General features: G+C 42.4%; 1 protein-coding gene across 1 annotated transcript in view; it reads right to left on the bottom strand.

Annotated features, from left to right (window-relative positions):
• PRKAR2B (protein kinase cAMP-dependent type II regulatory subunit beta) overlaps nt 1-6,707 on the bottom strand; it is a 78,122-nt gene extending 71,415 nt beyond the window's left edge. The window contains exon 1 of the mRNA XM_085040895.1: nt 6,153-6,707. Coding sequence (XP_084897021.1) covers nt 6,153-6,480 — 328 coding nt within the window. The 5' untranslated portion in view covers nt 6,481-6,707. The remainder of the gene's footprint in view (nt 1-6,152) is intronic.
• Between the last annotated feature and the right edge of the window lie 6,081 nt (nt 6,708-12,788).

Raw genomic sequence — 12,788 nt, 5'->3', positions numbered from 1 at the left:
AACAGAATTTCAGTAGAAAATTCAGGACATAAATTTTGGAGAGCAGGGTTGTATCTGGGTAGAAAAATAAGAGCAGAGAATTTGAGGTGCTCTCTCTCCCTGACATGTGCTATCTATTCTTTTATCTTTCTCCCCTTTCTTCAGTTCTGTCTCTCCTCCTTCCTCTTGTTTTTACCTTTGTATTTTCCTTACCATACACTGACTTCTTTTCTACCTCTTTGTCCTGCCTTCCACCTTGCCTTCTTGTTTTTTTCATCACTGTCCCAACAAATGAAATTTCCCAATCTAGAGGTCATCTTTGATATTTGAAAACCAGAAGCAAGGCAGCAGCCTGTACCTTGATTAATCTGTACCTTGTGACCTAAATGTGTGATTTCCAAACCATATGTTCCAGATTTACAGGAACAGCTAAGGCCAATAATTCTGCAGAGATTTGACTGTTTCGGTAGATTTCCTGTGGACTGAGGGAACTGGACAGAACTAGAGAACATAATGCAATACTTTTGCATAACAGACTTGGGATAAACCATGAGATATACATGTATTAAACCAAGCTTAACTTCCTGACAGATGCATGAAGCACCTCTGCACAGGTTACAAACCTGGGTCATTATGCTGTAGGAGAACATTCTAAAAACACTCATACTCTTAGTGTTCAGAGAGGAATCTTTATTCTGTTCACCAAGCAGAGAAAGAAATTGTCTTTTCCATTCACTTAAATGCATAAACAGCAGTAAACACAGGGAACAAAAAATACAAGGTTTCTGTGTGAAACTGAAATGAAGTCAGCAAGAGACAAAATACTCCTAGAGAGTTCCCGAGGAAGCAAGTTTTCCTTTGAAACAGACATGGTACAAGCAAGAAACCGAGTGTTGGTGTGCAAATGTTAGCACTGACACTGCTTATAGGTTAAAATTCATAATGCAATCACCACAATCCCATGCCAGCAAAATTTTATTTCTTCCTGTACATAGTGAAATAATGCTGTTTTCTTTATCCAAGCTGAACAGTCAGCCAAAATTATCTCTAAGTTTTTTCTTTGGCAAAAAAGAAGCTGAAGACAAATTCAAATATTTTTGGTATAGCTCTACTACATTTCTGTCTGTAGGTCTTTGGATTTTCTCCTGCTTCTCTTCAATACACAAACTTTAACAAAATACTAGACAGCAGAGACATATCTACTCATGCATGCTTAATTTTGAGAAGGGATGCATAAATACTTTTGAGTGGACGCTGCTGTAATTTCAACTAAATTATTAATATAAACGCATTTTTAAAATATGTTTATGTTACAGCAGAAGTATTCCTTTCATCTACAATCACAAGTAGATGCATGTCTGAGAGGGAACCATACTCCATACTACAAAGGCTACTAAATGGCACATATTACAAGTTCACATTTCTAGTTGCTTATAATTTTGTCAAACTAAGATTTTCAATGGCACATCTGTCAACTTGAATAAAACACCTGTGTCAGATTAGGGAATTAAAAAAAAAAACAAACCACAAACAATTGCCAACTTGCTTAGGTTTACTGGTTTACTTTCTAAAATAACCATTAGCAGAAAGAAAATATATTCGTTTGCTCCCATCAAAAATGTTGGAAACAATTTTAAAAATCTGCATTATTCTGAAGATTTACAGCAAGGATAGAATGCTCTGTGGTTTTGTGACTGTGTACACAAGTAGAGAAGAACAGCCAGTAGCCAACTCCTGACCACAGCTAGGTACTCAATTGGACCAGCAAGAAATCCAATTCATGCAGTTGGAATTCTTTTCCCTCCCAGAATTCACCTTCTTCCTGAAAACCCACCCTGAACAGTCTGTTTACACATGTTATTCTCTCAATGACAGCAGTCATAGTCTAGAAAAGGGCAAGGGATATGTCCCAAAGCCTTGCCAAGGAGTGCTCCAACAATGCCATGCTCACACTCACAGGGGACTGGTCTGGCTGGAGACTTGTCTCTTCTAAATTGCATCCACAGTGAGGCTGCTCCAGCCTGGGTCTGATCGGGTTTGTCCTTATAACCATACAAATGATGTTTTCTTTCTTTCTGTATTTCAAAGGAGTGACTGTAGAAGTTATTAAAACTTCATTTCTAAGGTTGGCTAAGCACATATCAGTTAGTAGTGCTTTCAGCCACCACCCATCATACCCCAGATTTTAGGTGGAATATACAAATTCATAAGAAAAATCACATGCTTTTCTATATGGCCCCTAATTTAATGATATCCCACTACAAGCTATATGTATTTTTATATTGCTCCCCTGCTCTTACTGTCCCCTTCCACTGCTCTCACCTGCTGGTTATCTACACAGGACAGACCTACAGGAAAGTTACAAACTAATCACCGATTTCTGGTTTTCTTTAATTTCAGGAAGAAAACCATAAATAAGCTTAATGGAACTGGTTAAATACCATTTAACATCTCAAAGCTGGCAAAAATGTAGTTATGTGCAAAGTTTTTCCAATGCTCTGGTTTCTACAATTTACCTATTATTTCAAAATGTCTATGAACAGTACATCTGTAAAGCATTGCAGACTGAATAAACAAACTAAAATAAAGATGTGCCTTTAAAATTGGTATTGTAAGGTAGAATATGTATGTTTTACCTAAGCAGTGATCTCATATTAGTTAGGTGCAATCAGTGGGTTAAGCTGAGATACACACTTGCATTTTCTAGCTCAAGTTTTCAAAGAAGGAACTCAAAGCAACCAACACACCAACAGAAGCACACGGGGGAGGAGAGGGACAGCTGTAGTATTTTCCTGTTAAAATACACCACTATCTTAGAAAGACACCAAAACAAACTGAAGTAAAACAAAACAAAAGAAAAATAAACAGAGGCTATGTTGTGCCAAATAATACATACAGCACTGCAGTTTTTGAGTTTAAAGAACAGCAATGTTACCTCTAAAAACTCCTCTACTAATTCATATTAAGGCTAGATGAAATAGGAATTTTTAGCTACAGCAATTATTTTTAAACAGCTGTTACAAATTACATGGGTTATTACCCATCTAAATAAGTTGCAAATCAACATGTAAGTGGTAATATCAAAGGAAAAGTAAAGTCACTGTAAAAAGAACAAATAATTTACTGAGCATTTTCAAATTTTGCAGGTAGAGTATAATAAATCTTCATATAAGCTTCAGACCTGCTAAAAGACAAATTTTCTAAAATGGGGCTCATTTTTATGTATATATCCTATTCAATTCAGTAATTGCTATTAGCATTACTAGGAATTAGTAGTTGTAACTGATTAAGGCTAATACACCCATGTCGGACAATTAAATATATTCTTTTAAAAAACCAAACAAACAAACAAATCAACAAGAAGACCTAAAAAACATTCCCAAATTAAACTGTATGTTCTGAAGGGGATAATCTAAATGCTCTGAACATAAAGAATGTAATTTCCGAGGTCACCTTAACTCCAGGTGCCAATTCAAAACTTTGGCACCAATACAACAAAGTTCTCCCTCCAGACACTTTACTAACTGCCTTCACCTTTCTGTGGTTTCTGCAGCTGAGGTAATGGACACAGCAGAGACCTCAACAGAGTTTAATTTAAAGTTCACATATAACTCTTAATCCTGAGCACAGGTTTTTTTTCCTTTTTAACACAGCTTATGCACAGCTCATCATTTCAGAAACAGGATAATGCTCATGTACCTCCCAAAATACATTTCAAGGACAAAACTAATACTGGCAAAGAGTTCAACTGCAGTGCTTGTAGGTATTTAGAAACATTTGGTGGGTGAAAAAATAGGTTTGGAGCATTTACAGTGAGAGATCAACAATGCTCTGTTCGAATTAATTAGGGAATACCATCAGTTTGACATTTCAAGTGTACTGCTGTAGCATAGAGAAGATACCGCCACCAGGTCTGACCTCCTTTACAGAGGTTTTCCTTTTGCATTCACTCATCAACTTTTCAAATTTGTTGCCCTCTCCAAAGGATGCAAACAGGACAAATTGGCTATACAGAAGCAGTTTAATCATTCACAATGGCAAAGTAAAAAAATCGAATTAAAAAAATTTCCCCCAAACTTAAGTCTTAAGAACTGCTACTTTTAGAAACAGAAAGCAAAAGCATAAAAGAAATATGCTTTTAAATTGGTATTTAAAGCCATTACACAAATATTTGAGTACAAGCCTTTATGCCTCCAGTTATTAACAAAAGGCTGAGTGGATGCATCGTTGTGTTACCTTAGAAGAATAAATTCAGGGCAGACACAAAATTTGAATTCAAAATACAAACTCCTGCACAATGTCCACGATACACAAGCACACTATTAGTAATCATTTAAAATTAGTTACTTCTTATTAACCTTCACATGGCTTCACAAATATTTTCATTTTCTGTTTCTTTTAATTAATAATTATTTGAACTGACAGAAATTAGAAACCATAATACAATTAAACTTTCAAAATATATTGGGCTTTAAAATGTGGTATTTTAAAGGGTTTTTGTCAAACAAGTAAATCAGTTAGTCAAACTAAGAGATTCGAGCATGTCCCTTAATGAGAATATTGACAATAATGGCTTTCCCTCTTCACAATCACAACAAAAAGACTGTCAAAAGAATCTTGATTACAGGTATTCATTAGAAAAGCTCAGAAAGCTTCTTAAAGCATCCTGTAAGGTCACAGGTGTGTAACACATGTATACTAATAAATAAAACTACATTTCTGCACTTCCCTCCATACAACATTTCAGTTCTCCATTTACCAATGAGACCATTTGGTGTTATAATAATTAATGTTTGAAAAAACACATCTAGTGTTAGTGAACTAAGATCATTTTTTTCTTCCACATGATGACCATTTCAGTTTTCAAAGACAGCAAATTTCCAGATTTCTGCTAATCTCACACAATCAGCATTAGAGTTTTAAATTGCCACATAAATCTGCAACACCTGATTGACAGATTCAATTTCTCATTAAACACACGTGGGTCTAGCTGCAAAGAACAGCTGAAAAGAATGGCGACTGTCTTATGGGGTAACATGAAGCATTTTGAAAACTTACCCAGTTCTTAAACGCCCACTTGTTTACCTACATTTCCTGATAAAACGCACATAACACGTTATTTTAAAAACTGCACTGATATTCAACTAGCAAACAACTGCCTTCTGTACTCAGCTAAGTAAATCTACCTCCAGCACGACTCGGAGGGATGACTGCTTTGATGATGTGAGGAGATTAAACTTCAAGCTATCCTCAAAAAAAATAAGATAAAGATGCTTGGACTCTTTCCTCTTCTCCATCTAACGTTACTGACTGACCCTTCAGTCAGCCTGCTCGTGACACAAGACAAAGCACCATGCACCCTTCAGAGACAGCTCCTACCCGTCCCATAACCCACACCGGCAGAGGGATCGACACCGGCTCTAAATAAAGCCTGTCAGCCACACAAAGATAAGGTGTCATTAGCTGCGTGCAGATCGCTGTTACCTTCAAACACAAAGATACTGCAAATGTTCTTTGCTGTCACAGCCACACTTGTGCCACAGGCCCTTCTACAGGCAGAAAATCTCACCTTGGCTTCCAGGAACAAATTGTTTTAAATTGTGCTCTACTTTCTAAGACACATATAATAAGTGCATCTATGCCAAATGCTTAATCAAGTGCGTGAATACAGTAATATGCCTATGAAAGGTGTTTTCTAAGGCAGACATACCACTGCACTAATTACAGAATGCAGATTTGCTCTCTTCTGCTCCCATTAAAAGGAAACATGTAGACCTTTGCTAGCCTACTACAGGCTCACACGCTACCAGCGATGCAGCTGGTGATACCTGCGTGCCAAACACCCGGCACCGCCGAACAACAGCGGGAAAGCCCGGGAGGTTAAAGTTTGCCGCGGGATACGGGAACCTCCCGCGGGCTCCGCTGTCTGGCGTCAGTGCAGGCGATCTGTGCCCGCGGTGCCGCCGCTGCCCGTGTCCGCGCACCGAGGCCAGCGCGCTCCCGCCGCCCCCGAGACCCCCGGGGCTCCTCACACCGCGGGCAGCCGCGGGACCTGGACCGGGACCTGGACCGGGACTCGCATCCCCCGCCGGCCGCGGACCTGAGCCCGGGCGGCTGCCGGAGCCCCCCCGCTCCCGCTCCCGCCCCCGGCCCGGCGAGGCGGGGAGCCTTACCCGGGAACTGCTGCGGCGGCGGCGGCGGCGGCGGCTGCTCGTCCTCGCCGCTCTCGGAGTCGGTCTGCATGGGCTCCTCAGCGAAGTTGACCCCGCGGGCATCGGGGGGGCCCCGGCGCGGCGGCTGAGCGCCCCTGTCATGGCCGGTGCCAGCTTTGCGGCCGCTCGGCTCCTTCTCCGCCGCCGCCTTGGCCGTCGCCGCCTCCTCCTTGAGGCGCCCGAAGTACTGGAGGGCGAACTCCAGCAGGTCTCCGGGCTGGCTCCGCAGCACCTCTACCGTGAAGCCCTGCAGCAGCTCCGTCAGCCCCGCCGGGATGGAGATGCTCATGCCGGGGCCGGCCGGGGGGGCGCAGCCCGGCCAGGAAGGGGGAGGGAGAGGGGAAGGGGAGAGGAGAAGGAGGAGGAGGAGGAGGAAGAGGAGGAGGAGGAGGAGAAGGGGGGCAGAGCCCGGGGCCGGGGGTCGGCGGCCCGGGGGACGAGGCGCGCCCGGCGGATCGCCCGTGGGCAGCGGGAAGGGGCGGGCGGCGGCGCAGGTGGAGCGGGCGGGGGGCGGGCCCGCGGGGGGCAGCGGCTCTGGCAGCCTCGGCGGCGGCGCCTCCTCCCCCCGCGCCGGGGGAACCTCGCGCACATGTGACCCGGGAAACCATGACAACCTCCCGCCGGGGACTGCGGCCGCCGCGCCCCGCCCGCCACAGCGCGGGAGCCGGCGGGGCGGTGCGGAGGGGACGGCGGGGCACGGCAGGGCATCTCTGCCCCCGCCAGCCCGGGCTGCCCTGCCCGGACACGGCCCCGCCGGGCATCGCGGCCCCCGCCACCCCGGGGCTCCCGGGGACCCGAGCCTTGAGCGCCTTCTCCCTGCGGGGCCGTCCGGGCATCCGCGCTGGCGACCAGCGGGGGTTCCTGATGAGCGGACATGTCCCCGCTCGGGGAAGGACCGCAGTGCATGTAGCATTTCACAGAGTACTGCTGAGCTTTTTCACGGCCGTGCACCGCCTTAAAGCTCTTCTCCACATCATTCATACACGTAGATGTGCTGTCTATTTATATTCATCGATATTATTTAGGATGGGAGGGGTGATGTGATGCTAGCAAGAACATCCTGTTTGTCAGCTGGTTGTCTAAGGTCTGCGAAAAATTTAGCTGGAGAAAGAAACAATTGTTAAAAAATAGGGGAAGAAGTCCGATTTAAACACTGCTGAATGCCAACGCTCAGCATAGACACTCTTCCAAGCCATGCTGCAGAGACTACTTAGCACAGTGGCGGGTGGGTGCTGCTTGTCATCACCAGGAAGCTTAAATGTTTTAAGTAGAGTAAGTAGCAATTACGGGTGCCATGTTTTTCGATGCTTCACTAAACACTCGTTGAAAGTGAGGTCTGTGGAATACATGAAAACTGCATCCCTCAGTTTGTAATCACCTCTGAACATTGTCCAACCCATTGGTTCTGGGGTTCCAGAAAGATCTGTTGGAGTCTTATTTTTATGTGCCAAGCAAATTAACAGCTAAAGTGTCTAAGGCTGGGACAAAATGGCTGTTTTCATTAAACATTCAGCATTACTCTGTTGGCCCTGCATTGAGCTTTAAAAGGGCTTAGGGTAAGATAAGCAGTCAAAATATGGGTTTGTAGTAGCAAGATACTGAAAGACCTGACCTCAAAAAAATAATGTGACAGCAAAATACAGCAATCTCTATGATACTTTTCACACAGATAGGGATCTCAAAGACAAATTTAAATTGAATTAATTTCCAAGTGGAACCCAATTCTCCTTGTGCATGTGTTTTCAAATGGATCTTGGTTCACAAGTTGGATCCTCAAAGTGTTATGGACCAGGTAAATTAGTGAAGTGAGGAAACCATGCCTGCGTGGGTGATATTGCTGCCCTGTAGCAGGCAGGAGACATGTCTGCTAGTGGAGCTGTGGAATACCTTTGAGCAACATCTTGTGGCTTCATTTTACTCTGCAGGAAAAGCCTATAGCTAGCCATCATAAAGAACTTATTTGAAGTTAAATTTACTGATGTTTAGCCCCGTCCTGCTTGAGGAACTTCTTCAAGGTCAAGCTAAGTCATCAGGGGGCAGACCACGAGTTCTCTCTGGACTGCAGAAGACAGCTCTGTCATCAGGGTCTAAGAACTGCTGCAGTGTCCAGGGGGCTCCCAGCCCTGCCAGCACACTCCCACTTCATGCCACATCGAAGTGCTGGCATGCCCTGACCACAGCTCCCTGTTGGAAGCACTGCTGGTGCTGCATGTGGCCACACACATTAAAATGGCTGAGAATCAAGTGCACCAGGAGAGCTGACACCTGTACATCATGGACAGGTACATACTTCAGTCATTCTGGAGGGTGGGTTAGCTAGAAATTCCAGATTGGCTCATTTACAAGTTTAGGGGCTTGAAAACCTTCTCACACCACTGAGAGGGTTGATGTGTTTGTGACCAGCCTACCAGCCTGAGACATACCTAAGTTTTGAGGGAGCCCCCAGGAAGGGAAGAGGGTGCCTTCCAGGAACTAGGTGTTCCATGAGCATGTAATATTCCATTTAATGGCGTCTTCCAGGATTAGAAGTGTTGTCATCCCTGAGGTTTTCTCTTAGCCAGACAAGGCAGGCTTTTTTTCTAGGAATTTACCAGCAGAACAGTGTCTTTTGCCATCTAATCAAGGACTCCCCTAGTTTGTCAGAGACTCCCACCCTCCGAGACCTAAAACGAGATCACTTCTCTGAGGACATCCTCAAGACCCAGCCTTTGATGTTTGTATGCAAAACTGGGATGATTTGAATAAGAGATTCCTAAGTGGCAGAACTCTAAAGCATGCCTCTTTTTAAAAAAATTTCAAAACAGCCCAAAACGTTTGGGCTGTGAAATTTATCTTGAGTTTTGTGTATCTCAAAGGATGGCAGTGAACTTTGTAGTTCAAGTTGTTATCATCTAGTTTCCTTAGATACCTTCTGTTCCAAAGACCTTGCATTGATATTTAAATTGCTTTAAAATCCTCATAAGGAGAACAGCTGTCAAAAATGTGTTATGTCTAGCAAGTGAACAGTTAGATAGTGAGAGTATTGGTTCACACCTCTCCGATGAGTTTTATTAGTTGCTACTAATTTTTTTGCGCCATTCTAGTTCAGCTGTAAATGTCTTCTTGAAATGAAAGAGAATATACAACCTACAGAAATCTGTCTGTACTGAAAAATAATTGGGCAGAATATTCCCCTCAGAATTCCCATGGAAATAATCTAAAGACTTTGTTGTCTCCTTTCCTCCTAGCCAGCAGACGCACTTTTCATAACACACTTCTTAGCAGCTTAGAATGTCCCTTCTGTCCCTTCACCTGGTTTGTGGGAGTGAAAAACTGAGAGATTAGAGCTAACAGGTGAGAAATAGCAAGCGCTGTGTCTCCCACAGGACAGTTCCAGACAGCATGCTTCAGACAGTGGTTGGGAATGCTTTCTCAGAGATTGGAGGATGGGAGCTTTCCTGATCACATAGAGGACAATGAACAGAGTGCAGATGGGAGGACTGTCAGACTTTCAAATCTTTACCAGGGTCAATGCAAAGTTAGTAAATTTAGTAAACTTGACCTAGCAAAGTCCATCCAACATCCAACTACAAGCCTTTTTTTCCTGCCAGCTTTCAATGTTTTGCATGATAGGAACATTCTTGCTCTCAAACAGCTGTCTTCTGATGAACCCAGGCTAAGGGTGCAATGCCGTAGGTGCCGTACAGAAGTGTGCATCATTAGCATCAGGGCTGTAAGCCAGGGTAAAGCCCTTTCTCTCCCGTGGAAAGTAACTTTAGCAAGCACCTTAGTGAAGTACAGACTTTTAAATCCTGCTCTTTGTTACCCTGTTGCAGGCAAGAGGGATGACTGTTACAATGCCCTTGAACCAGCTGCACAGCTAGCCCAGAAAGAAGAGATCCTGATCTCATCATCTCAATTTGTCAGCCCAGTAATTCTCAACAGTGGTTCTCCATAGAAAAAAGTTCATATTGTACTGGAGAAACAGAGGGAAAATCCTGGCCCTATACCTATTGAAGCATAGTAGGAATATAATCATGTTTGTGTTTGGGAGATGTTACTCCCTATATTTCCTGTGTTTTAAAGATCATTGGTTTGTGTTATCTTAAATCTTTCATCCAGGCTTTTGAAATTTTTAAATGCAGATGCACTTTGCATACTGCATGACTAAAAAGCTGCTGCTCCAGAGGCACCTTCAAATCCCTACATGTTTTATACTTACTTCAAAATCTCTTTAGCTATATGATAATGTTTTTTCTTGCTAGGTCTTGATCAAGCAATAGTTACTCTTGTAAGTTTAGAACTGCCAGAGTTCATAAGAATAATCATGTACCAATTTCTGGTCTTCCAAAATACCTTTAAAATCGTACAAGTATTGACTTTCTTTTTATTCCTTCTCAGGTCCATTTGGCTTATTAGCCAAATCTTGCTCACAGATTTTTTTTACTGTTTTTAATGGCAGTCATTCAGCCATGAATTTTCCAGCAATAACAAAGCTTGCAGTTGTGGAGATCCATAATTTCACACTTTTCTGTTCTTCTCATTAGAATGATATGTCAACATAATATTATTATGAAATCCATTACCAAACCCAAATCTATTTATGAGAAAAATGTTCAGTTCTAAAGACAATATAAGAAACTAGTGCCTGTAATGCATGAATCACATTTGAGCACATTCTTCATGATTCTTCCTTTAATTGAATCTCCTGTTCTCCATCTCATACCCTTTGCTCTGCCCATGCTTATTGTTCTGTTCAAACCACTTCTCCCCTGCCTACAGTAAATCTAGAATAGCAAGAACAAAGTAGCAATTTACATACTCAAGCAAAATTGTTATTTATGGCAATGAGGGTTTCCCCTGAGCAAACAGAATGGCCAAGTTCAAAACTTGGATGGAAGCAATCCACCTGAAGAAACAGAATAGTGGCAAAGTAATGTAAATCAATTAGTCCCTGCCATTTTCAGTAGCAATTCACAATCAGTTTAGCCAGATATACAGTTTGAAGAGTTTCCTCACAGAAAGTGACACCTGCTAACCCTGGAACAAGTGTTACTTTTCTCTCCCCTGTATCGCCTTTTTGGCACTTGTAGTGCTACGTAGTCAGTGAAATTAAATGCCTGATTAGAGCTCAGATGAATCATCATGCTGTCAGGGAGAAGAGAGCAGAAGTCGTGGCTCAGGAGGAGTATCAGATTATCAGCAATTCAAATTCAAGTCGTCTTATATCGGTCCTTAATCCAAGTCTTACATCTACCTCAACTACTGAGGTAATACATTCAAAAGAATTGCAGGATATCACATATTCTCACCTCAAGTCCCTCGCTTTTCCACTCACCCTAGTCCTTTTTACCCCCAAACTGTATTTCCTAGGGAGTACGAGCTTTGTGACTTATTGCAAACTGTGTTTACAAGTGTTACTATTCAGTAGATGAACAGCTGTTGATTTCTGTTGAAACCTGTTTCTTGTGGTCCTTGATATTCAGAAACTACAGGATATTTTCTCTTAGAAAAGTGCTCCTTTTTATGTGCCTCAATTTGGGCTCTCACAATCACCTGTAGTTTCAGAAAAATGTGACTAGAATTTCTTAAGTCAATATAGTGAGAGCTGAATTTGTCATTAAAAGTAAACTTTCTCATTTTAAAAGCAATTAAATAAAATGACAGTATAGAGGTAGTAGATTTCAGCTGTTTTGAGGATCTGATTTCATATGATGCCCTATTTTTTTATAAAAATGGCATTATACACTGTCAAGAAAACCTGTTAAATGGCTAACAGAGACATCTCTCCAAGTAGCTGACAACAGAAAACCATCATCAGATGGAGAAGCTCCCCAGGAATTTACAGTAGGCTGCTTCTGTTCGACACCTCCTGCAATCACATGGGAGCAAATATAAATGTTGCTGATATAACTTCCAGATGACACAAAACCCAGTTGAACAGTGATGTCACTAAGCTCAGGAAAGCATGGAGAGATCTGAATGACTTGTCCATTTAAAGAAAATCTTACTCTACAAGCTCCTTATTAAGTCATTGATTTCAGAAGGAAGAGTGCAAGATGTTTCTGCAGAATAGAAGGATTTTGTCTTGGAAGGCAGCACTTCTAGGAGGGTTTGGGGAGCAGAATGGAGAAACAGCTTGACTCCAGTTTCTGGTGTAATTCTGTAGAGAAAGGGGCTAATGAGATTCTTGCTTGTTTCAAGAGATCAAAAATAGGAATGGGAGATCTTCCCTCTGTAAAGCACTCCTGAGACCACTAAAAAAAGTACAGATTTCATGTTCATATATTCAAAATAATATGGAGAAATAGGGGACGTGCAGAAAAGAGACACAGGAATTATTAATAAGCTGAAGGAAATGTCTTAAGGTGGAAAGACTGGGAGAGTTCACAGCCTTTGTCTAAGCACTTGTTACTATGCTCAATAAAAGAGGCTTATATGATCTAGGTGATGAAGGATATCAGTCTATATAAACTAGTAGCACCTTCGCAGAAAAGAATAGCATCAGTCTTGCTTATTAGAGATGGCTCAACATCTTCTCTTGGAAAGTCAAACTCTTTCATGTCACTAGAGGAATATACAAATATCCCAAAAGGTGCAGTAATTTTTAGATCATAT

This window comes from Lichenostomus cassidix, chromosome 1Aa, assembly GCF_008360975.1.
Source record: "Lichenostomus cassidix isolate B80296 chromosome 1Aa, HeHo_3.0, whole genome shotgun sequence".
NCBI classification, from domain to species: Eukaryota; Metazoa; Chordata; class Aves; order Passeriformes; family Meliphagidae; genus Lichenostomus; species Lichenostomus cassidix.
Note: the sequence above shows the minus strand (reverse complement) of the source record. Positions and strands in the feature narration are given on the sequence as shown.